The sequence below is a fragment of the Gastrolobium bilobum genome, unplaced genomic scaffold (genome assembly GCF_033153095.1).
Source record: "Gastrolobium bilobum isolate Gb01-03AN ecotype WA unplaced genomic scaffold, APGP_CSIRO_Gbil_v1 utg436, whole genome shotgun sequence".
NCBI classification, from domain to species: Eukaryota; Viridiplantae; Streptophyta; class Magnoliopsida; order Fabales; family Fabaceae; genus Gastrolobium; species Gastrolobium bilobum.
Window position 1 is genome coordinate 145512 of NW_026898220.1, and position 26793 is coordinate 172304.

The 26793-nt window shown below is 36.2% G+C and overlaps 1 protein-coding gene across 1 annotated transcript; it reads right to left on the minus strand.

Moving 5' to 3' along the window:
• Positions 1 to 336: 336 nt before the first annotated feature.
• Positions 337 to 25389, minus strand: LOC133313943 (probable inactive ATP-dependent zinc metalloprotease FTSHI 5, chloroplastic). The gene is made up of 19 exons (XM_061515369.1): positions 24467 to 25389; positions 23468 to 23939; positions 22602 to 22802; positions 22217 to 22510; positions 21849 to 22124; positions 19826 to 19915; positions 19596 to 19727; positions 18050 to 18223; positions 12075 to 12196; positions 11758 to 11959; positions 11003 to 11131; positions 10131 to 10313; positions 9801 to 9920; positions 3680 to 3865; positions 3472 to 3546; positions 2434 to 2493; positions 2252 to 2359; positions 1180 to 1260; positions 337 to 754 (listed from the first exon to the last, which is right to left on the minus strand). Exons 1-19 carry the CDS (start codon positions 25387 to 25389, stop codon positions 692 to 694), a joined length of 3891 nt encoding a protein of 1296 aa, XP_061371353.1. The 3' UTR covers positions 337 to 691.
• Between the last annotated feature and the right edge of the window lie 1404 nt (positions 25390 to 26793).

Sequence of the window (26793 nt, forward strand, 5' to 3'; positions counted from 1 at the left end):
TCTCTTTCATAATTGATTACGTCTTGTTAGTTACTCAACTCGGAATTCACTCTTCATTAGTTCTTTCAAGTTATGTCTTCTTCCTTTACGGGTTTAACTGTCGCACAGTAAATGCAGGGAGAAAGAGGGCTTTGATGCCTCCCATGTCAATGTGGCAGCGTACATTGTTCCATAACAAATTACGCTTCATTAAGTTTGGAATTGTACTTGTTTTTAAAATTGGAAAACTAACTTATTTTTTTGTATTTCTTTTAGACTGAATGTGCCCTTATAGATTCAAGCTCGTCCAAGCAATACGGAAGAAACTGCAGTCACAACCATTACATATAATTCGTCAGATATGTTTGTGTAATCAAACTAATAACGAAATGTTAATCGAGCTGAAGTGTAGGATAAAAAGTCCAATAACATTCGAATATACAATTTACATTGCAATGATTGGGAAAAGCTATTAGGATCTTCCTGACATCAAGAAACGAAGGCTGAGAAGGAAAACTGCTATCTCTTCTCATCCCAACGAACACAGGCAGGATAATAGCACTACAGCATGATGCATCATACACTATGCATGCTTATCCAATTACAAATGTACCATCTGATCCCCAAATTTTTTTTTTTTTTTTAAAGAAAAAGAAAAGAAAAGAACTAGAGTCTCACCTCAAATTACCATACCCAATGGTATCCCATAGATCTAGGATGCTAGTAGAGCACTTCCTGATGCATTTCCTATTTCAAGAAAGTTGCCAGATGTTGGCTGGGAAACAGTGATGGAAACAGTGAGATTGGTCCTTAGATAGATGCAATGGGGGATTGGGATATTGTATAAAGATAAGTTATACATGTTGCAGACGAAAATTAAAATATCGTTGCATTTGTGGATGTCTACTCAGGCTGACATGCAATTCAATCTATGATAACATTACATTAGATCCTAAGATCAACCCACAGGCCAAAGTCAACGACCAATAAAACCAAAAGCTTTGGAAAATGAATATTTGTGCCCTTCCATAAAAAGTGATATGGTTAAAAAAAAAAAACACGCAATAGATAACATTGCCAGAATAATTGGAAGATCCGGAGGATTCAGAATAAAATTCTCCAAAATGAACTCCAAGATTATATTATTTCTCAGCAAGAATAAATTCTCCCAACTCATATTTAGAGATAATAATCATATACCTCACTAGCTTGAACTTCACCAAGGTAAAATGGCTCTTTCTCCTTGATTCCACCATTATCTTCACTAATTCTTTCTAAATCCTGCTAGAGGGTGATTAATCATGTTATGAAAAACAGAAGAATAAATTCCATCAAACCCGGTAAGAAACAACAGATTGAAAAAGGAAAATGTGGGGGGAAACCGCATGGGGCATATAATATCCTTAATTAGACATACCAAAGGAGCTCTCAGCACTGGCACTTCAATATAATACTGGAATTTTGATAAGATATACTAGCTACTTTAGTCTTTCAAGTACAAGAACATAACAAATATTAAATAAAAAAGGGCAAACACCGATACATAAGGCTCCCCAACTTGCGAGGGTAGATGTGAGGGTCGATTGTATGCAGCCTTACCTTTGCATTTTTTGCAAAGAGGCTGTTTCTCATACTCAAATCTGTGACTTTCGAGTCACAAGAAACAACCTTACCGCTGCTCAAGACTCACCCTCATGACGAATACTACAAGAAGAGATGCAGTGAAACTATACAAATAGATCCAGCTTTACACAAATATTTTAGTATCTTGTGTAGTTAATTAAAATAATTTAGATAAAATAAACAAGAATGTTGTTCATATAAGTGACATAGCACTGGTCAGTACTCCCACCAACATATAAACAAATTGGATTTAACAAATATAAAATCAAAATACCAACCAAATCGTATTTGCAGGCGCATAGATAGATTTGAAAAGAGGGTAAGAGATTGCAAAAACAATGTAAGATCAAGAGATTAGGCTTTTGAATTGGTAACTTAACCTAAATTCATAAAAATAAGACCTTCATATTAAGAGGTCAGAATGAATCACAATGTGTGGTAAATAATTCAGCCACGATATTCTTTATAATTGGAATGATATATAACTGAAATTACAACAAAAAGTGGGCACCCTTGGAAAATACATATTCATGTTCCCTTAGATATTAAAAGACTTTGAATGACATGTGCACCTGAATGTTTAAGAGAAGTCTCAAAGCAAGCTGAAAAAATACTAAATACAGAACCTCAGACACTAATAATCATTTACCTTTCCCGTCAAAATTTCAAACTCAAGTAATTCCTCTACAATCTTTTCTAGAACCAGGCGATTTTTCTGCAGGATTTCTCTTGCTTTGAGATATGCCAAATCAAACATCTAAGAATATCACAAAGTATTATATTAGATGTTTTCTTATATAAGAAGTTAAAATTTTACTAACATATGGCTACCTTTTCAACTTTAGCTGCCATCACATATTCATGATCATCCCCCATGCTTAATGCCGTCACCTAAGTCAAAAAATAAAAAATAAAAAATAAAAATACCAAAGACAATAAACGTCTTGCCTTTCACATGCAGTTGCCTTTCATTGATCATAACTCCCTCATAAATAATAGTTTCATTTATCAGAATCAGAAAGCAGTTCTCGCCAATCTTTAAAAATAATTTTTTTATTTAAAAAAAAAAAAAAAACTACAACTGATTAAAGAAGTATGGCCTCCACCAGTATTAAGAAAACAAGACAACTCACCAAACCAGAAGAGCGTGTGGTTCAGGGATCAGTCGTTATATATTTGTTTGAGGGAATTAATTGACACTGGAGTAAGATATAAACACTTATACCATATAATAACTCTATATAGAGCGATTTTTGTCAATACAACCATTGAGTTATAAGAGACAATCATGTCCATCTAAACACCAAATCTCAAAAAATATAAATGACAATAAAGGATGTTGATATTTTCATCTGACTGGAAAGTATATTGGACATTAAACTTTAGACATATTAATGGTACATGAAAAATATTGGATTATGAAAGATTTTATGATCAATAATGCATCACACAGTTAAACCAAGGATCCACCAAATTTCACATATTGAAAATTTATGGACTTCCTAAGTTCAATCGCGCTTCAATTATGTTTTATATCTGATTCCACATCACCTGGTTCTTTTGGTACACTGTCCAATCTACCATTTTATGTTATTTCTCCTCGTTTATAACTTGGAGAGTGCTTCTCAATTAGCAATTCAGTAAATTATTTATTTATTTTTAAATCATCTTCTTAACCATGTTGAATATATCTAATGCTAATTGAGAAAGAGAGACAAAAAAATTAGCATTGCATTCTGTTAAAAGTAAGATTCAAGCAATGCCCTACCAAATAGTTTGATCTAACTTTTAAATGCCACACAATCTAAATGCAAAAAAACCCATCAGTTCACGAATAACAGTTGAGATGCATGTAAGAAAGGTCTATACCGCATTACTACGGTAATAAATTGCAGGACTGTCATCAGGTCCCCACCCATACTGAATGACCATTCGTGTAGCTATCTGTTGTAAATAAAACAATGATCAGAAATTTTATATTCAAAGCATATTTTTGGGCAATATTATCTTTTTCAAAGAATTATAACATGAAAAACAAGCAGATATTTTAGCCGCATCAAGTAAAATATAAGCCAACCTCTTGCGCCTGCTGTATCTCAGATGTAGACAGTAAGTTTTCTTCCCCAAAAGGAAGTAACATTTGGGATGCAACATGTGAACCAAAACAAAACACGAGCTTCTTTTCAAGATATGATCTTGATTCCGAATTCCCATTAATGGAACCTTCATTTCTTGCTTTCGTGATTTTTGTACATCCAATTCCCTGTATAAAAAATTAAGAATCTATCATGATTCAAGTCAAAAGGGATTAAGGATTAAGACTTGAAAAGGGATTGGCCACTTCCAGCAACAAATGGCAGGCCAGACAGGTGAAAGCAAACATATGAAGCAGGACCCAAAGATATTATATTTTACAGTTAAAACAATCACAAATAAGCAATTCTAAAGAAGTATAAAAGGAATGGAAGTAATGAAAGAATAACAAAGAAATGTTCTTGTTTGGAGTCTTTAAATTAAGAAGTCTCAAGAATCTGTTTTAATTTTTTGAATACTGTGTAAATAATAGTTATTTTCTTCTTTATTAATTTATTTGTTGTATTGGGCCAAGTCCATTAGGTCAAGTATTAGGTCTTTTATTCTCTATAAATAGAGAACCTTTTGTACAGATTATTTACAATTCTATAATATATCAGAATACCCTTTTTCAAGTTGGTATCAGAGCTCTCGATTCTGAGGGTTCTGCTTCCGCAAATCACCGTCTTTAAAAACCAAACCCTATTTGCCTCTCGCCGCCACAAAGCCGCCGCCGGGAAAAAAATTTCCGAGGACCTTTTGGACCGTGAGGACTCCTGTTTCACTCCGTTTTTCTTAGATCTATCATTCTACGGAGGTTTCTTTTTCATCAGACGACCGGAACAGCTCAAAAAAAAAAAACACGGTACTGTTCACGCGGTACTGTTCAAAAAAAAATTTGTTTTTTTGTTTTTGTCTCCTCTACTCGGATCTGTGTTTTTCTCTCTGATCTGACGTCGTTTGGGTGTCCGTTGTGTGTTCTTTGGTGCTGTTTTTCACTCTTTCTTATCACTATGGCCAATTTAGAAGATGGTTCTCCATATGTGAATATTCAGCAAAGGGAGTTGGATCATCTTAAACCCGCTATTGATAATATGTGTAAGCCATCTGACCGTTCTTTGATCTTGTCTGGTAAGAGCACACGTTCTACATCTCTTCTTGCTTCTTGCCCTGATTTTAAAACCTCGTGGATTTTGGATTCTGGTGCAACTGATCATATGGCTTGTCGTACTGAGTTTTTTCGTTCTTATCATCCTACTGTTGATAGTCATACTATATCTGTAGCTGATGGATCCCATAAATCAATTATTGGTTCTGGTAACATTCAAATTCAACCTTCCTTGTTTCTTAAAAATGTTATTTATGTTCCTCAGCTTTCTACTAATCTTATCTCCACTCAAAAACTTACAGCTGATTTGAATTGTTCTATCACATTTTCTCCTTCCCATTGTGTTATTCAGGATCTTACCACGAAGAAGACAATTGGAGTTGCTAATGAGCAGGATGGGTTGTATCATCTCCTTCCAGAACATGCTATAAATGATAGCAAAAATCAGTTATTAATGACACGCCATCCTTCTACTGCAGAGTCTATGATTTGGCCCCATCCACCATTCAGTCTATTGAAGTCTATGTTTCCTTCTCTGTTTCTTAATCAGTCGGTTGAGACCTTTCATTGTGATGTTTGTGAATTTGCAAAACACCATCGAGTGTCATTTCCTGCTAGCACTATTAAAAGCAGCAAACCTTTTTCTCTTATCCATTCTGATGTTTGGGGCCCTTCTAAAGTGCATAGTGTTTCAGGTGCAAGGTGGTTTATTTCTTTTATTGACGATTGTACTCAGGTAACATGGATATTCTTGATGAAAGACAAGTCTGAAGTACCAGAGATATTTATTCGGTTTCATCACATGGTTGAGGCTCAGTTTGGTAAGTGTATTAAAAGACTAAGATCTGATAATGGTACTGAGTACGTCAACCAACGCCTGTCACAATTCATTTCAGACAGAGGTATGATTCATGAGCTCACATATGTTGATACCCCTCAACAAAACAGGGTTGCTGAAAGAAAAAATCGTCACCTCCTTGAAGTTGCTAGAGCACTACTTTTCCAGACATCTGTTCCTAGTTCTTATTGGGGAGAAGCCGTGTTAGTTGCAACCTTTTTGATCAACCGTTTATCTTCACGAGTCCTTAACAATACCAGTCTTATTCATTCCATGACTTCCTTCTTTCCTTCTGTTCCCATATTGTAGAGCCTTCCACCAAGAGTGTTTGGATGTGTTGCCTTTATCCATGTTCATAAACAACATCGGAGTAAGTTGGATCCTAGGGCTCTTACGAGTGTCTTCCTTGGTTATACCCCTTATAAAAAAGGATACAAGTGTTATCATCCACCAAGTCGAAAAAATTTTGTTTCTATGGATGTCACCTTTCAAGAATCTGAATCTTATTTCCCGGGTCTTCATCTTCAGGGAGAGAATAGTTCTTCAGAAGACTCATCCCCTTCCTTCTTTGAGTCTGGATCAGTCTTGTCTACTCTTACACCTCTTCCTAGTGTGTCTGCTCCTGGTGTCTCAGAACCTTGAAATACACCTGAGATACGAAAGATTTTGACACATGAATTGGTATATCAGAGAAGGAAACAACCCATACTGTCTCACCAGCAACCTCAATCGTCTGAACCACTGGTAAGTCCTGAATCTCCTGTTTCTTCTGAATCTCCTGTTTCTGATTCTAATATTATTGCCTCTCATGATTTGTCTATTTCTTCTGATATCTCTAATGACTTACATATTGCTTCTGCTTCTGATGACTTACCTATTGCCCTAAGAAAAAAGAAAAGATCTTGTACCAAGAAATCTTGTTCCTCATGTCCCTCTTGTACTCAATATCCTATCTCCCATTTTGTTTCTTCTACTAATCTTTCTGTGCAACACAAAAGCTTTGTTTCAGCACTAGATTCTATTTCAATCCCAAAATCAGTACATGAAGCATTGAAAGATGGGAATTGGGCTCAAGCCATGCAAGAGGACGTTGGAGAAAAATAAAACATAGGAGGTTATTGATAGACCCAATGTAAAGAAAGCAGTAGGGTGCAGATGGGTGTATGCCCTGAAGTATAATTCTGATGGCACTCTTGAGAGATATAAAGCTCGATTAGTCGCCAAAGGTTACACTCAGACCTATGGCATTGATTATGAAGAAACCTTTGCTCCAGTTGCAAAGATGAATACGGTGAGAGTCTTGTTATCCCTTGCTGCTCATTACAATTGGGATATAAATCAATTTGATCTGAATAATGTTTTCCTTAATGGTGAGTTAGATGAAGTCTACATGGAAATCCCTCCTGATTTTGATTCTGTGAATAGAGAAAATAAAGTTTGTAGATTAAAAAAGGCCTTGTATGGATTGAAGCAGTCACCTCGTGCCTGGTTTGAAAGATTTACTAAGGTTATGATGACCTTAGGATACAAACAAAGTCAAGGAGATCATACTCTTTTCTTTAAGCACTCCCAAGATGGGAAGCTCACTGTGCTCCTTGTATATGTTGATGATATTATTATCACAGGTGATGATTTTGTGGAGAGACATATTCTGCAAACAAGACTAGCATCTGAGTTTGAAATTAAAGACCTTGGGGAACTGAGATATTTCCTAGGGATAGAAGTAGCTCATTCAAAAAAAACAATTTTTATCAGCCAGAGGAAATATGTTCTTGATCTTCTCAAAGAAGCAGGAAAGCTCGGGTGTAAACCCTCTAATACTCCTATTGAGCAGAATCACAAGATAGGCTATGAAGAGGAGAGTCCTCCAGTTGATAAAGGACAATATCAACGGCTAGTTGGGAAATTGATATATTTGGCTCATACTAGACCAGACTTAGCTTATGTTGTTAGTGTTGTCAGTCAGTTTATGCATGATCCAAAGGAGAAACACATGCAGGCAGTGGAGAAAATTCTTCAGTATCTTAAAGTTACTCCTGGTAAAGGACTGTTATTCCGACGTGATGGAGATCTTTCTTTAGAAGTCTACACTGATGCTGATTATGCTGGATCTGTGACTGACCGTCGTTCTACCACTGGTTATTGTATGTTTCTTTGTGATAACTTGGTGACGTGGAGAAGTAAGAAACAAGATGTGGTTGCCAGATCAAGTGCAGAGGCTGAATTTCGAGCTATGGCTCAAGGTATCTGTGAGTTACTGTGGCTAAAAATCGTACTTGATGATCTCAAAATAAAATGTGAGAGACCTATGAAGTTGCTATGTGATAATAAGTCCGCTATTTGTATAGCTCATAATCCAGTTCAACATGATCGGACTAAACATATTGAGGTCGACCGCCATTTCATTAAAGAGAAACTTGATAGCGGGTTGATTACCACTCCATACATTCCCACTGAACGTCAATTAGCTGATGTATTGACAAAGGGACTTCCTTCAGACAGATTTCAAGAGCTTACGACCAAGCTGGGAATGATAAATATCTATTCCTCAGCTTGAGGGAGAGTGTTGTAAATAATAGTTATTTTCTTATTTATTAATTTATTTGTTGTATTGGGCCAAGCCCATTAGGTCAAGTATTAAGTCTTTTATTCTCTATAAATAGAGAACCCTTTGTACAGATTATTTACAATTCTATAATATATCAGAATACCCTTTTTCAAGTAATACAAAAGCCAGCTTTTATAAAAATACTTCATTTCCCTAAAATGCTTCTCAGAACTTAACTATCTCACAATCATTTTAAAATTGTTATTGCTGAATATTACATTCAGAGCATTGGCTAGTTTGTCTCCAGATTATACACATATAATGTAGATCTCATGGCCTATGCATCCTTCTCTTCATCTTCCAATTTGGGCGAAATAGCAAATGATATAGAAGCCAAAGTTTGATAACTATAAATACAGCCTTGCTATCACAGAAGTTTATCTTTCTTGCACTTCCCTCAATAAACAATCTCTTCATTTTTTTATTTTTTTATTTTTTTGCTTCTTTTCAATGAGTGTCAGACTTTTTGTATTTTGTTTCATCCTCTGGATTTTTGTATTTTTGTTCATCTTCTCTTTATTTTTGTATCTTTTTTGCACAACTTTTGGAAAAGCTATCATATTTCTAGCATACTGAATTATTTTTGATACAGAAGTCCTGTAAGATAACTTAATTCAGCACATGGGGTGGGAGCCCCTGAGATGTCACTGATGTATTAGACAACCACCCTCTCCTCATTTTAAATTATCAAATAACAAAGTTTCTTTTAGTATTCTTTGGATAAATAACTTCACTTCAAATGAAAATATTTAGCTGAATGATAATTAAAGAACTTCCAGTAAAATATTCAGTCTATAAATCTATAGAATGGGGGGAGAAGGAAGCAGAAGAGATGAGGAAGATAATAGCATTAGCTATCCTTGCGTGTGTATTCAGACAATCAATTAGGTTAACAATAAGTGCCATACATGTTGTAAAACCAGATCCATAATATAACACTCAATGCTATAATATAACAATTGGCCAGACAAGTCCATATATAGTTAATCCATTAGCCACTTTTTGAACATTGTTAACAACATTTTGGGTCCAATGTATCTAAGCTGTAAATATTTTTAACAGTTCCGAATTTGTATTCTGACAAAAATTAAAACATCAAAAATTCAGTTCCGAGTCTTTCTTTTTTTTTTTTTCATCACAAAGAAGTTGGAACTAAATTTCAGTAGTAATAATTTCATTTTTGCCAAAACACCCCAGTTTATTGTATAATAGCACAAAACATAAACTACAGTCCTGCATAGAGGTTAGACACTCAAAAATTACAACAGATATTTAAAGTAAAGGCAAAAGCTATTGCATATCTTGTTTTTCTAGGAAGTAGAGCAATATTGCAAGGTTATGTAACTAGTGTTTTTCATACAAACAATTAACATTTAACACCCAGGCCCCAGTTTCTTTTATAATAGCAGAAATATCAAATGGCAGTCCTGCTTGTCGGTTAGACAATAAAAACTCAAAAATTACCAGAGACATATGAAGTCACTAAAAGCTATTGCTCATCATGTTCTGCTAAGAAGCTGAGCAATATGGTAAGAGTATATAACACCAGACCAGGGATGAGCATGACTAACCTGCCAGGATAGAGGTTCAAGCCAAAGATTATCAACAACATCAAAATTTGGTAATAGAAGAGCAATAAGACCACGACCAGCTGCCCAGACAGCATGTGGAAACTTGGTTTCCCTTGTCCACTGAACAACAAAGAAACTCCCACTAGTTAATTTTTTGTAGCAACAGAAATAAACTGAAATTCAACTTCCAAAACAGAGAAACCTCAGACTGCAACTATGTTCAAATATAAAAATGGAAGAAACTCGGTGATTATACATAAGAAGATATTGTAGAAGGCGAAGCTGTGTGCTAACCACATAATAAACATTATGGAGATGATAGTTTCTTACATCAAGTGGAGGGCTCAAAAGCTCTATCCCGTTGCTTATCTGCCCATATGGTTCCATCAAATCAACAACGTTTTGCAGATCTTCTTTTGTCAATGTCAGTCCAAGATGATTCACCAACATTTTGCTTAAATTCTTGACAGGTTTGGTCTTCCGCAGCCATGGGGAGATCATAGAACTGAAAGTCTAAGCAAAGATAGTAAATATATTGCATTTCCTACAGGAAAAACTATATAATATATATAGATATATATGTGTGTGTGTGTGTGCCAAACATGTTGTAAAAGAAACAGATCTAATACAGTCTCAAGATAACAAAAAGTAGAAAGAACAGTCACGGAAAAGTGTTCTTCAATCTGCTTTTTCATTACGATTCTTGATAAAATAAATAAATAAATTAAAACTTGCAAACAAAACAGAAACACTAACATGTCAAATGGAACATAACAGTCATTGGCTCAGTGCTATAAATAAAATTAAGTGTCACTTCATTTAATTGGAGAAGGCACTCAGGGGAAATCTTTCTTTTCTTTAATTCTTTCCTTTTTCTATTCTTTTTTTGGTTTAAGGCAGGTTCCCTAAGCACATATTCTAAGTTAGCATGTTTTCTAGCGTAAATAAATAATAAATAACATATAAACAAATATGAGCAACGTCCATACTAGTTAAATAATATATCAATTCGCTTGATTGCTAATGTCATTTGCAATTGACAGCACAAAGACGCCTTCATTAGGGAGGGGAAGGTTTTAAGGAAGGGAGAGAATTACCTCCTTTTTTTTTAAACCTTCACTCATGAACCCAACAAGAAAAAGTTAACATTTTCCTATTTAAGTTATTGTTAAAAAAATGTACCATAATCAGCAAAATCTTACTGCAAAGAAACTAAAGTAGCTCATCAATTCATCTGTATCCAGAACTTTGCTCCGGAAGGCACTTCCTTCTAAAGCTACAGGAACAAGTTGTAATTCAATAGGCCGTAAAAGAGCTGTCTTCTCGGCAACCTGAAAATGAACAGCTTTTTGAGTCCAAAGTTAGGAATAAACATTTGTCATAGTCAAGAACTGAGAAACTAGTAAACAGCATTTCAGGACAACAGGATTATATGTTGTTGCACTAATTTATTTTTTATAAAGTTGAACTATTAAAATACTAGTTATCAGTTGTGAAGCCAGTGAAGTTCTTCTGAAATATAACTTCATTCTTGATATCCTCCATTCTCATCATTGTTCATTTGCTTTCAATTCTTTAGTCGTATTTATGCGCTCAGGTGCAGTATTCTCACTCTATAAGCTATACCCAAATTCCCACCCACCCCACCACTCTTTCTGCCTTGCTTTAATGGTAATTCTGACCCTCTACTTTTTTAATTTTTCCACTCTCTTAATGAAGTATATAATAGAAAGAGGGAATAAAAAGTCTCTAGAGCAACACTAAACAAAAGGAAAGCCGCAGGCATCAAAGGCCATATTATGAGCAAGGGCTCACTTTCATTGATAAAAAGAAAAAAAAAAAATAACTAGACATAAATAACCAATTATAAGAACTTTGGATTGTTCTGCAGTATTTTCTTGCAAGTCCTTTTAGTTTGTACTTTCCCTGTTATTAGAAAGGAGAATTTAGGATAAACCTTTTTCCAGTCTACATAATCAATAATCTGATCATCCATGGTTTCCTTTGCGGCCAAGTACAATATTTTTTCTCTCTCCGCTTGAGTTGGTCTTTGAAGATGAAATATCCTATCCATGCGACCTGGCCTCTGCAAGGCCTCGTCAATTTGCTTGAGACTTCTTGTAGTAGCCATCAAAACAACCCCATCTTGTTTCTCAAATCTGCATAGCATAACAACAATCAAAATCAGGGAAACTGCACAGTGCTCAGTTATTACTGACATATGAGCATCTTTTTATTCTCAGTCAGTCAAAAGAACCAAAAACTATAGATTACCCATCAAGTTCCACAAGCAGTTGATTAATGAAAGCTTCATGATCCTGATTTTTGGTATGGAGAAACGTGCCACGCACACCAGCAAACAGGTCGAAATCCTCCACAAATATTATCACAGGTGCCTGCACGTAGCTACAAACAAATCAGAAAAATAGTAGATAATCTAGGACTCAAAAGATTAACAAACTCGTGGAACCAGCCTACTATACATGCTGTATAATAGGCTGGATCAAAGTCCAAATGGTTTGACCACTGGTCCAACCAGAAAAACCACTGGTCCAACATGAAAAACCACTCTCCATGAAACCCTAACTTGCAAGGGTAGAGGTGAGGGCAATCCTAATACTCAGTCTTACTCTTGCAATTTTCCAATAGACTATTTCTCATACTTATTAAACTCGGAGAGCAACGCATAGTGGCTGATCCTCCAAACTGCTATAGCGCTATAACAGATAACACTACAACGCTACTGTGCAAAGTGTAGCTAAGTGATACACTAAATTGTACTCCACAAATATAAAACTTAAAGTATGAAAATGTGACATAAAAAACAAATTTGAAGGATCTCAAACTCAAACATAAATGATTTCAAACATTAAAATTCAAATCATAAGCAAATTGAAGGAATTAAAATCACAAATAATGTAACACGACAAAATAAAGTGGCAAAATTATTCAAAATTCAAACTGCCACTTAAGTAAAATGTCAAAATCAAAGAACTTAAAGAACTAATCATAACTGAAATCATGAACATCTAAATCTTCATCTTCACTTTCACTTGTATCTAAGTTGTAAATCTATTCTTTCTACGATGAGAACACTTTTGCAGAAACTATTGTAGCAGCGCAATAGCACCGCGATTTAGCCGCAATAGCGGCCGCTACACTTCGCCTGACCGTCGCAACGCAGTCTGTGGCGGCCGGCCGCTGCACCACAACGCAACTCTGCTATAGCGCACTAAAGCGGGGCTATTCACAAGTATGTTATTTCTCGAATTCAAACCCGTGAACTTTTAGTCACAAAAAAGCAGCTTTTCCACTATTCCAAGCTCGCCCACTTCAGTCCAATCAGAAAAATAAAAGAAAAAATAGATTAAATGTAGGAATGTAAATGTAGCAATACATTCCCATATACTTGTATAATAGCAAAATAAATACACCAAACAATGTTAAAAAATTTCAACCTAGCAAATACATATTTAAAAGAGGAAATAAACATTACATACATGATTTGAGAGAGAATTAAAAAATGTGATAACTTGATTATTATTTCTGGTTTAGCCTGGCTTTGACCTGGTTTACCCAGTCTGGGTTTTGGGAGTTAACCAAACTAGAAGCAGGACCAGTTGATGATTGGACCAGCCAGTCCAGTCCAGTTTCAAAAGTACTGATACAAACATACTGATGAAATATAAGACTGAAATGTATTTTTCATATATTGATTGACACCCAAAGGGATCTTTATATACAGATTACAAGGTAGTTAAGGAGTTGAAGTAATAAATAAAATACACAGTAACCGAAGAGGCATCACACTACTCAAAGGGACAAGTAGCTAGAAACAAGTAGAAAACTCTAGAATATTCTACACTCCCCCTCAAGTTGGGAGATATATATTGATCATCCCCAACTTGCTAATTAAATCCTCAAATATGGGTTTGTGTAATCCTTTGGTGAGAATGTCGGCTGTTTGCTCCTTGGTAGGTATATATGACAAACATACACTACCCTCCTCCAATTTTTCTTTGATAAAATGACGATCAACCTCCACATGTTTGGTTCTGTCATGATGTACAAGATTTTGAGCAATACTGACTGCAGCCTTATTATCACAATAGAGTCTCACAGGTAGAGAATAAGATATCTTTAATTCTCCAAGGAGCCTTCTTAACCAGATTCCTTCACAAATGCCATGAGCTAGCGCCCGAAATTCTGCTTCTGCACTGCTTCTGGCAACAACAGTTTGTTTCTTACTTCTCCAGGTCACAAGATTTCCCCAGACATAGGTACAATATCCTGAAGTGGATCTTCGGTCCATAGCAGAGCCAGCCCAATCAGCATCTGTATAGATTTCTATCATCCTCTTGTGTCCCCTTTTAAAGAGCATTCCTCGACCAGGGGTGTTTTTGAGGTACTTGAGGATTCTATAAACAGCACTAAGGTGTTTTTCCTTAGGAGAATGCATGAATTGGCTAACCATGCTAACCGCAAATGCAATATCAGGCCGAGTGTGAGATAAGTAGATCAGCTTCCCTACCAAACTTTGGTATTGCTCCCTGTCAACATCTTTTCCATCTTCAATTCCCAATTTAATATTGGGTTCAACTGGTTTCTGCAGGCTTGCACCCAAGCATACCTGTTTCTTGTAGCAGGTCTAGAATATATTTCTTCTGAGATAAGGAAATTCCCGCCTTGCTACGAGCAACTTCCATTCCAAGGAAATATTTGAGAGATCCAAGATCCTTTAGTTCAAACTGACTAGCTAAACCCCCTTTTAAAGATTTTATTTCTTCCCAGTCATCACCTGTGACAATTATGTCGTCAACATAAACAATGAGGATAGCAATTTTGCCACTATCGGAGTGTTTAAAAAATAAAGTGTGATCAGTCTGAGCTTGGATAAATCCTTTTTCTTTAACAACACGAGTAAACTTTTCAAACCACTCTCTAGGGGATTGTTTAAGTCCATAAAGAGATTTCTTCAACATGCATACTGAACCATCTCCCTGTTCAAAACCAGGTGGTGGATCCATGTAAACTTCCTCATGTAAGTCCCCATTTAAGAAAGTGTTATTTACGTCCAATTGATGCAAGGGCCAATCAAGGTTGGCAGCAAGTGATAGTAAGACTCGGATAGAGTTAAGTTTGGCAACGGGAGCGAACGTCTCCTGATAGTCTATCCCATAAGTCTGAGTAAATCCTTTGGCAACCAATCTGGCCTTATATTTGTTGATGCTGTTATCTGCATTAAATTTTATTGTGAACACCCATTTGCAACCTACAGTTTTCTTTCCTCTGGGAAGTGCCACGGACTCCCAAGTTCCATTTTTTTTAAGAGCATCCATTTCTTCAAAGACTGCATCCCTCCATTTAGGGTCATTAAGTGCCTCTTGGATATTTTTTGGTATTTTTGTACCGTCTAATATAGTGTTGAAAGCACGAAAACCTGGAGATAACTTTTCATATGAAATGTGATGAGAAATAGGATGAGCAGTGCAAGATCTAGTACATTTTCGAAGGGCAATGGGCACATCTAGGTCAGCTGTACCAGTGTTCTCAAGTGAATTGCTGGAACTAGGACTCGGGTCAGAATCCTGGCAGTCTAGAGGATCTTGAGGAGATTTACGCCTGCTGTAGAATTTTCCCCATTTACCGGGAGGATCTCCAGTCTCTGGTACAATTGTTGTCCTTGTCTCCTGTACATGAACTCCCCCTGACTCCAAAGGTAAAGAAACAACAGATGTTTCCAAGGGTAAAGGTAAAACAGTAGAATTATTTGGATTCCAAGACTTGTCTTCATTTATACCAATAGACTCCCCCTGAAGAGAAGTCGAGGAAAAAAATGATTGTGTTTCACAAAAAGTAACATCCATAGAAACAAAGACCTTTCGAAGAGAAGGTGAGTAGCACTTGTAACCTTTTTTATTAGGAGGATATCCTATGAAGACACATTTAACAGACTTATGATCAAGTTTGGACCTTTGATGTGGAGGAATATGAACAAAAACCACGCAGCCAAACAACTTTGGAGGAAGGGAAGAGAGAGCCCGAAAGGAGGGAAAAGAGCGGGTAAGGCAAGATATGGGAGAATGAAAATCCAGGACGCGAGAGGGCATCCGATTGATGAGATATGAGGCAGTCAAGACAGCCTCCCCCCACAGGTATTTAGGGACGTGCATTGTAGACAAGAGGGCTCTAGCAACTTCAATGAAATGTCTATTTTTCCTTTCAGCCACCCCATTTTGTTGAGGGGTGTTAGGACAAGAACTTTGATGGATAATACCTTGCTTGGTTAGGTAATCACCAAGAACAGAATTAAAATATTCAGTACCGTTGTCAGTTCGCAGGATTTGGATAGAGATCTGGAATTGAGTTTGTACCATAGCATGAAAATTTTTAAAAGTGGCTGCAGCTTCAGACTTATCTTTTAGAAGATATACCCAGCATACTCTAGAATGATCATCAATGAAGGTAATAAACCAACGAGTTCCAGATATATTTTTTTCACGAGCTGGGCCCCAAATATCACTATGAATCAATGTAAATGGAGACGAAACATGATAATCTCTAGGGAAATAAGAAACACGAGAGTGTTTTGCAAACTGACAATCATCACAAAAAAAGGAACTTGGTTTTTTGTTGATAAATAAGTTTGGAAGCAGCTTTTGAAGATAAAAGAAATTTGGATGTCCTAAACGACGATGCCACAACAAAACATCATTACAATCGTCTGATAAACATAAAGAGTGATTTGCAAAAAATCTCTTTTCATGAGAATCTTCTTCAAAATAGTAAAGCCCTTCTTCCTCTCTAGCACTGCCAATCATCAGCCCCGAATCCTGTTCCTGTAAAACACAGGTTTTGGCAGAGAATTTAGCAACACAATGCAATTCAGAGGAAAGTTTACTAATAGAGATAAGGTTACAAGTAAGAGAAGGGACATGAAGGACAGAATTCAGAGTAATATGTTCAGAGAGCTTAATGGATCCCTTTCCCGCAATATTAGAGAAACTACCATCAGCAGTCCTTATTCGTGACTGGTGATAATAAGGGGTATAAGAACAAAACAGGGATGCATTACCTATCATATGATCAGAAGCTCCCGAATCAAGAATCCAACGACTACTATGATCAACATGGAATGCCATACCTTGTTGAGCAACATGACTAGTTGCCTCAGCAGATTGAGACATCACCTTCTGAAATTGCTCATAATTCTTACCGTTTAAACGGTGGTTAGTAATCTGTATAGCTGGGTTGTCTCCGGAAGACGAAGAACAAGGAAGAGGAAAGACACCGGAAACATTACCGGATGATTTTTCAGAATGCTTATTCTCAGCCTCAATATTTTCAACTTCCATTGTTCAAAATAAAAAAAAAACAAAAAAGGAACTCCAATCGTTCAGAACCGAAAAGTCACGAAGAGGAACCAACTGGACCCAGCAAGAAGAGTGCTCCAATCGTGATTTAAACCCCCAGAACAGGAAGAGGAAGGCCAGGCGAGCCGTTCTGTGAAAGCCGCGTGACAAACGGAGGCCGGTAGGGCGGCGCGTGGCTCACACGCGCCGGAGAGGCAGTTCTGCAGTGGCGGCGCGTGGCTGACTTTCCGGCGACGGGGCTGACGTGGGTCGACTCGAAAATGGCTTCTGAGTCCAATGGTGGCCTTGGTTTCGTGATTGGAAGGGTCCAGATATGGTTTCTGAGTTATTTTAATAAACAGTGAAAAATGGAAAATGGAAGGAAACGTGGAGGTTTACAAGATGACCACAGGATAACCTGCTCTTGATACCATGATGAAATATAAGACTGAAATGTATTTTTCATATATTGATTGACACCCAAAGGGATCTTTATATACAGATTACAAGGTAGTTAAGGAGTTGAAGTAATAAATAAAATACACAGTAACCGAAGAGGCATCACACTACTCAAAGGGACAAGTAGCTAGAAACAAGTAGAAAACTCTAGAATATTCTACACATACATATAAACATAATTTGTCTAATATAACTATCAGAATAAATGAAGAATAAAATAAATTGATAGAAAAATTTAGATCAATGCATAGTAACAGCAAAAGTCAAAGGAAACTTGACCACATGAAGTTCATATTAATGGACATGTAGACCAATTTTCCCTTGTGAAATATGCATTTACTTCTGACTAATAACCTATTTGACTCAAATAATTATAGAAGATCTAAACAGCGAAAGATAAGAAAAAAATAAATTTTAAGGTGGTTTAAAGAGGATGACCAAATCTCTTGCTGTCTGAAACAATTCACGAACATTGGATGCACTTTGTCCAACCCACAGCCCAGCCTCTAATTGTTGGGCCTTGATTTCAACAACAGGCACCTTAGCCTCTGCAGCTATAGCCAATGCTAGAGATGTCTTGCCTGTACCCCTCTCACCTACAATAAGTACTCCCTGCAACATAGAAAACAGTTCCCAGGAGCTGATCTTAGCAGTTGATAGAGGCATTTTCAAATCATGTCGTGCATGCAACAGTTGTTATATGATGAATGGGCCAGCAAAACTTTGGAAACACATTCAACTACAACTTTACATTGTTATGACATGAATGGGCCAGTGCAACAACCAAAGGCCATTCAACTACAAGTCTATAATAGCTTGTATCTTATTGTTACACGATTATGTTACCTCCAGAAAAAGTTTAGTATATATGTTAGACCCCAGCACAGGGTGAGAAGGATTGGAAAGTGTACACTAGAAGTAACAAAAGCAAGGAGTAGTTAGGTAGTTTAAGTAGTAATTAGGAATGCAGATCGAGAGAGAAAATTGGTTAGCCCACCTCTGGTTGTTAAATAGGAGGTTAGGGGGGCAGAGGGAAGTTAGGCAGAAACGCGGTTAGTAAACTGAATCTGGTAGATTCAGTTGAGGAGGGGAAACCCTTGAGAAGAAGATCTCTCCTTGTTCGTGCCATTCTCAATAAAAGAAGTTAATCACCATTCTCCATTCTTTCAATTCTTGTGTTTTTATCTGTTTCTTCCCCATTCTCCCATTAGACCTTGATTTTCCTGCCTCAAGAACTCTTAACAATATGACAAGTTTCCTGCAAAAAGCAACTTGTATTCACAAAACATGCGCGTCTATGTAACCCCAAAAAGTATGGTTAAATCATTTGTTCAATTGACGGACCAAATATATTTACACTTTACACGAATCAAAGAATGATGAAAGGGCAATCTTATCAAAAGCTTCCACACTAATACTAGAGTAGACAACAAGTTGCAAACTTCCTACAAGATTGTTCTTTTGTGAAAGAAAATAAAAAGGAATGGATAATCAACTAACGGGTATTATCCAAGCAGGCTGCTATATATTATATCAAGGACTCAAAATGATGATGAGAACTAGGAGAGCTTAATGGACTTAAAGGAAAGCAGGGAACCTCTGAACGAATGGTATACCAATATATGTTGTTTTTATGAACAATAAAATGATTAATTCGTGAAACTCATTGGAAAACACAAGAAACTGACATTATGGAAGAATGAAACATGCAGAAAAGGATGGAAGAAAGTGCCTCAATTTTTTTTTCCACTTTTTAATCAGAGAGAGGAGTTGTAGGGTGAAAGAAAATTGAGATTTTTTAACTTAAAATCCTAATATCTTTCTTACCCTTCATGTAATTTCAAGGTTTCTTTCATCAACAACAAAAAATTCTTAGGTAAAGGGAAGAATCTAAAAGATGATTAAGAAAATGCTTATGTCACGATTTTGCAACAATATGTTAAAAGATTTTGTCATGTAGAAAAATCTTCATGCTAGGTCATACCCGAGGCGCCCGCGCACCCATTTCTTGAAATGCCCTTGGATTTTGCAAAAATGCCACAACTTCATTGATCTCCTCTTTCATAGACTCAATGCTAGAAAAGTTCTTCAACGGTATTGGCGGTTTCTTCACCCTCTGCAGAATAGCTATAAGTCTTACAGTTTTTTCCTAGATGAGAATATTATACAGCATTAAAACAGAAAAAAAAAAAAAAATTATTGCCAAGTTTTAACCTTCATCTGTTCGAAAGCTGTCTTTATGGGATCAAAGCCATCCTTTCTCTTCTGTTTGATTCTTCTCAATTTTTCATTAATGTAATACTTCTGCAAGTTCGCAAAGAAAGTAATAATGTCTAATTAAAAGTTGAATCACAGAAAAATCATTATGCCAAAAACCATGTACATCATTCCATCTAAAAGAAGATAAAGAAGCAGATAAATGAAAGAAACAGCTACAAACTGTACATTTAGCCCCGCCCCCATAAAAAAAAAGGGATAATTGATAAAATGTAAAATATAGGATCATAGTGCTGAAACAAGAAAAATTAAAACTACCATATTTGATGATAAAACGACCATATGTGGTTTTTTGGATAAAAGAACTCACTAAAATGGAAATTAGCAAGGACCAACTCTCTTAAAGCTTCAGCTATTACGTTGAGCAATGGTTTTAAACTTCAAACATGCTCCCTCACACAAGAGTGCTTTGGGCTGAAGCATGGACAATGAACAAATCCACTTTATATGGTGAAAATTTTAATTTAATAGAAAGGGGCAATACGGATTGAGGCTCTCATACAATGTCAATGATCAACTCTCCTAAAAGCTTAATCTATTAGTTGGAGGCAGGCCCAAGAATGATATTACATCTAGCAAAAATAAAATACACAAGAGGACAAGGTATCCTCCAAAAACAAGCCAAAGAACAACAAAAACAACAAATTGGGGGAAAAAACATAAAATATCAGTTTATAAGATATTTATAATTTCTTTGCTTATTTGACACGGAAAACACCCCTTAAAAATGTGCAGAAACCACACAAGAATTGTTAGAAAGTGATTCTGTCCCAGAAGATTTCAATTTTAGATACTAAAAGGAAAAAACCTTTGTTATGACAAACAAATGTTTTAGGATGATGTGAAGTGATAAATCTTCAGCTAAAATTCTGGCATTAGCCAATCCAGAGCATGAATGAAAATAGTGCCATTAGAAAATGTGAATGACCCACATGTATGCTAGTGGTAAAGATAATAGTGATTGGACCAAATAATAGTTTGAGATACCAACGATGGTGGTGTTTAGTGGTGGAGCGAGGATAAAAGTTGAGGAGGAGCATGTTAAGGAGATGGGTGAAGATTGGAGAGGTAAAAATAGGTGATGGAGTTAAAGAGCAGGAGACCCAGAAGAAGAGAAACATAGGTGAAATAGTCAGGAGCAGGGAAGGATTCAGAGGGAGGAGGTTTCACTGACAGCAAACTTACCTCCTCTGGCCCCCACTTGTCTCTGCCAGTAGTGGAGTGGACGTAGTGATGACTACAATGAAATTGGCATTGGCCTACTTCAAGTCAGCAATAAACCTATAAACCTGTATCACGACTCTGTTTTTAAATAAAAGAAATATTATTGAAGAGAAGAAAGGAATACAAAATAGAAGCAGACAGTACTAGGTACGAAACCATGATGGTTGAAGGGCACTAGGTCAAGGAGATTGAAGCAGTAGCCATTGTGAATGTGACTTGAGTTGAGGGTGGCATGATGGCAGAGAGGCTGTAAGTAAGACCAAGCTTATTAAAGCAGTATCGATGACAATAACACAATACATACTGAACCTTCCAGAATTGAAATAATTCAAGAATCCTATTATGTACCACCACCAAAAGTAAAACCCAAATTCTTATCAATATAAGTCAGTAACTTTTTATATTGCAAATTAGAGGCTTTGTTTAAAACCTGAGCCCAATAAAATTCAAATAAACACATTTTTTTATCAGTTAGTGAACCAAATTGAAAGAGCTACTAAAAATGAATGTGGCTTCTTTTTAATACTTTCATCTTCAACTGTAAGCAATTAGTTTAACTTGAGCATAACACTTGTGTAACACAATATAATACCCAAATACAAAATCAAACATGAAATAAGTTCGAGACACACAAATGTAGAATAAGATTGTCGGAATTCTCCAAACCACAATAACCATTTGATAATTAGGCAGAAATTTAAAAAATAAAATGCCAGATGCAAGAACAAAGTAATACCACTCGCCGCAACTTCTGCCTATTTGGATCTCTTCGCAAAGGTCCAAAACCAATAAGGCTTGGAATTCTTCTCCTCATAAATTTGAACACATGAAACAAAACAAACCCATATATAGCAGTCCTGATGAAAAACCCAATAAACCATTGACCTTCTTCATCGTCTGTTTGTCTAGATCTAAAATTCAATTCTGCCTCTGATTGCCATTTCAAGTACCATGTGGAGTCCACTGTCTCGTATATTTCATCTGGCCATGCCATCCCTAATCGTATCCTCACCTGTATCACAATGACAACAAAGGTTTAAAAAATTCATTACTCAAAACCAATCACCTGAATTAGCAAATGGCAAGTTTTAAGATTAAGTATACCGGGTAAGGGACTAAAAACTCCACAATAGGAAACCCTATCACCATCATTATGTCATCAGTTGTATCCTTGATTTTCTTAAAGATCCAATTTCTCGCATACAAGACAACTTCAGAATTCCACAAGCCACTCAAAAACCAATGAGACACCCTTAATGTCAACAGAAATTGTTGGCGTAAATCTAACTCTGAGAAAGGAATCCACATTAGATGAACAGTTGTAGGAATACCACAGGCAAGCATTTTCATATACAGCCCATCGAATCCCCCAAGATCTTCAAAAAGCATTTCGAATTCCTGAAATAAGAAAGCATACTAATAATTACCACAGAAGAAATAAAACAAAAATAGATTTCTCAATAAGAAAATGGATATATAGAGCTATAACCCTTATGTCAACGTAAAATTCTTCGTCCTCCCCCTTTAATGCAATATACATGGCACCCCAATCATGCCGAATCCGAACATGCTCGATTAGCTTTTTCGAGACAGCATAAGGAACAGCCACTGGATCCATCTCCCATCTATTTTTCTCTTCGTTGTACCAAGACCTTGACACTACTCTGTCTCGGTCCAAAAGAATCCTTTCCTGCAATCGACATTTAGCAAGTAGTGAAAGGAACACAGTAAGCCATATTACAAAAAAGTTCAATCCTATTTCATGCACAAAAACATATGTGAACAGTACTATATCCACCATCAACACCTCAGACACACACGAACAATAGCTTCTGTTCTATGGTACTCCATCGATGTGTGGAGAAAGAAGCGCACACAACAAAATCAAATATAACATACAAGATAATCACTTAGCAAGACACAAATTATTATTAATGGATAAAGAAGGAAATGAATTGCATCTCAATATGAACTGCTCAATCCCCACACTATTGAGTTAGCGGTATCTATGACAAATTTGTATTTCTTCAATTCCAAAGAACCATTCAAAGAAAAACACAAAATTAAGGTGCTCAAGAGTCACTAAAAAAATAAAGAATTGTATTTTGTGCATGTGAAGATTCACTCAAATTGACATCCATAATCACTTGTACAATACTTGGTAGTGCTCCCTTATTCGTGCCAATATGATTCAAAATATCTTTGGAGAAACCAAACATCAAAATTTAAAATAACCAACCCAAGATAAGGTCCTTTACTATCTAAATTATCAAATAAAAAATTGAAGTTTATGGTTAAACATATATAACACAGTTGATGCATCACTAAAAATACAATGACAAAGTGGAATCGAACCTGTCTTTCAGCCACATATTGTTTGCCAAACTCAGCATCTTTTATTAAATTCCGTTTTAAATCTGCCTTAGCTTCTTCACGCCATTTCTTCCAACCATGGTACAAATGGAGACTAATAGCTTTAGGAACCACAACCTCTTTATTTCCAAATGTCCACTTTAGCTCAACTTCAGGAAAACCCTTAACCACCTCTTCTTCAGGTGAGTAAATAATACAGCGCTTTTCCTTGCCAAACTTCTTCATATTTTTTCTTATCTGAGCCTCTAAATTCCTTTGCATCTCCCATGAGTCTTTAAGACTTCTTTTTAAACGTTGAGCAAAATCAATAGAGTCTTGATGAAAGAATGATCCAAGATCTCCATCATCCAAAATGCTAGGAAGAATCATTTGTTCTAAATGTTTTCTTTGCACAGTTTCCAAGTCTTTTTGAATGACAAATTTTGACAACCTGGTAACTGAGCCTGTAGGCGAACTGCAACCACAGACAAATGTTTGCATAATGTTATACAACAAATTGACAAATAAAGCTGTTGCATCCAAAATTGACAACAAATTTCATCACTGTCAAATAGATTATAATAACAGTATTATATAGCCTTAATCATAAGATTTGAGAATTCATACATAATTTCAAGATATAAGGTCCCATCCCAGTCAAAATTTAAGGGCAACTTCCCCCTTATATTCAGTCCCTCGGCCAGGTAAATTCAAAGACAAAATAAACAACAGTAAGAAGAGGCAGCAAACATCCCAAAATCTTTAAAGCGTAGAGAAGTTATACTGAAAAGCAGCCTAAAATTTCTAATTATAAGCATCCTTAACTAACGGACTCAACTCAAGCCACACAAAACCTTGCCCAGGTGCAATCCTACCCTGATCTCCACATTCATCTTATTACACCAAGAAAACCAGAAGATAATAATTGAAATAAATCAGAATTAATGAATACATAAACACGTCACAACAGAACAATGCATTCAAGTTATCAAGGCATGTGACCTTTCAATGTCCTTCTGTCTCATTTCTTGTTTAAATCTCTCCACGAGCTGCTCACACTCCCTCTCTATGAAAGAGATTTCCCTTACCCCATAACTCAACGCCACAGTCTCCTTCCTCGAAATCAAGTCCTCAATTTCACCAACTCCCTCCCATATCCCATTGTATTCCTGCTCCAACTCTTCCACCCTCTGCTCCAACCTCTCCATCCTTGCCTTCTCTTCCTCATTCACCACTTTCACCTTCAATTTATCATACTCACCCTTCGCATTCAGTATTTCACCAAGAATCTCCCCTGAACGCTTCACCAATTGCCCCTTGTCTCTCCTCAATTTCCTCAACTCCGGGTAAAGCCTCCCCATAATCTCTCTTCTCGATTCTTCCTTCTTCGTTTTCACGGCCTTCAACACCAGCTCCACCTCGCTCACATCCCCATTCCCTTTCCTAACCTCTTCTATGCTCCTCAACAAACCCGACACTGTCTCCAACAACCTTTCCGTGCAGTCAGAGTACTCGTGACTCTTCACTCCTTCTTTCTCACTACCTTTCTTCTCCGAAACAGCCCAAGGTGCTGCAATTGCGAGTGCATGACCAACTCGGAACGTTCCGAACGCAGAACAACCAACAGCGAAACAAAATAATGCACGTACAAGCTGCTTCACCAAGCATTCGGATATGCTTGGTTCCTCTTTCTCATAACTAACATTGTTGTTGTCGTCTTTTGAAACAGAGGGTGTGGATTTCGCAGCGAAACTAATTGGTGGAGTGGTGGTAATAGAAGAGAGTGAGATTAGGTTTATTCGCGGTCTTTTGGGAGAGTTAGGGATGAATCTTCGATTTGGAAAAGGACGAATCCGAGTGAAATGTAAGCGAAATGGTGATTGTGATTGTGATTGAAGTGGAAGACAAGTGAGAATGGAGTCCATGATGGAGAAAGGGTTGAGTTTAGAGGAGAAGATGAATGAGAGAGGAAGAGATATACATTGATTGAATTGAAGTAACTGGGAGGTGGTAGCCTAACCCCGTTATCCTTCAAGAGCTGTGCAACTATGAAGATGAAGGGGTTGGGTTTAATATGTTCAGCGAAGAACAAGAGACTCTTTGTCAACAGACTCAACACTGAGTTTTTTTTTTTTTCTAAAAGAAATTAATAGGAAAATATAAAATTATTTTCACTCAAATTAAAATCACGTCGTTTTAGAATTATAAAATTAAAAAATTACTTCTAAAAATAGGTATTCTCGTACAATTTTTTTAGTATAAAATATGAAAAAAAAAATTACAACATAAATTTGTATAACACAACGATGATAAAACTGTTTGGCTTCTTAAAACGTATCGTGAGGGAAGAGTTCCGGAGATAAAAGCTCAAAATAACGATATTTTAAATTATAAAATTATAATGATAAAAATTAGTATAATCTTATATATTATAATTACAAAAATATTTTAATTTCTGTCTCAAAATAATGTTTTTTGGAGTAATCGGACATAATTTTTCTCTATTGATCAGAGAAATCATTTACTCTATATTTAATTACAAATATTCGTAAATATTACTAACCTATATAAAAACAATATTCAAGATATCACTGATACATTTTCAATTTTTAAGTCGGCTGTAAAGTTTAGTGAGGTTAAGAGAGCTCATATAAATTATTGCTTATATGAGTAGGGGTAAAAGTGGGCCGGGTCGACTAAATGGTGGTAGCTCAATTGATGCACACGAGCTAAGTAGGTGGGGATGAGAGTATGTATCGAATCTTCCCAGTATTATTTTTGAGAGGGGTTTAGAGCCTTAATCCTGGACCCGCCCTGAATTGGAATAGTTGCGAAATAATGACCGATTGAAATATTTTCAAAAAGAAAGTGGGCCGGTCAGTCTACGGCCTAGCCTATATCAGGTCATACTTTGTCTATTGTATATAGTCAAATAAAACATACCCGAACTTTTAAAGAAGCCTATTTATAAAGTAGGTTATAAGCTCTCTTTTTTTACATGCATGCCTATAAGACTACAAGTCAGCCTATATCATGTTATTTATTTTAAATTAAATATAATATTATTATTTATAGTAGTATCAAATAGTGATAGTTTAATTGGTGCATGTGAGCTAAGTAGGTGGTGGAAGGACCTAGGTTCGTTCCCTGACCAATATTTCTTTGAGAGTTGCATAAGATCTGTATCAATCTCTACAGCACTATAAAAATCAACATTATTGATGCATATAGTTCTAACTTGGCTGAAGATAGTATCCAGGCTTTAATATACAACGGAGATTGGCTACGTAATAGGTATGACTTGAAGAAAAAACAAAAGGTATAAATTT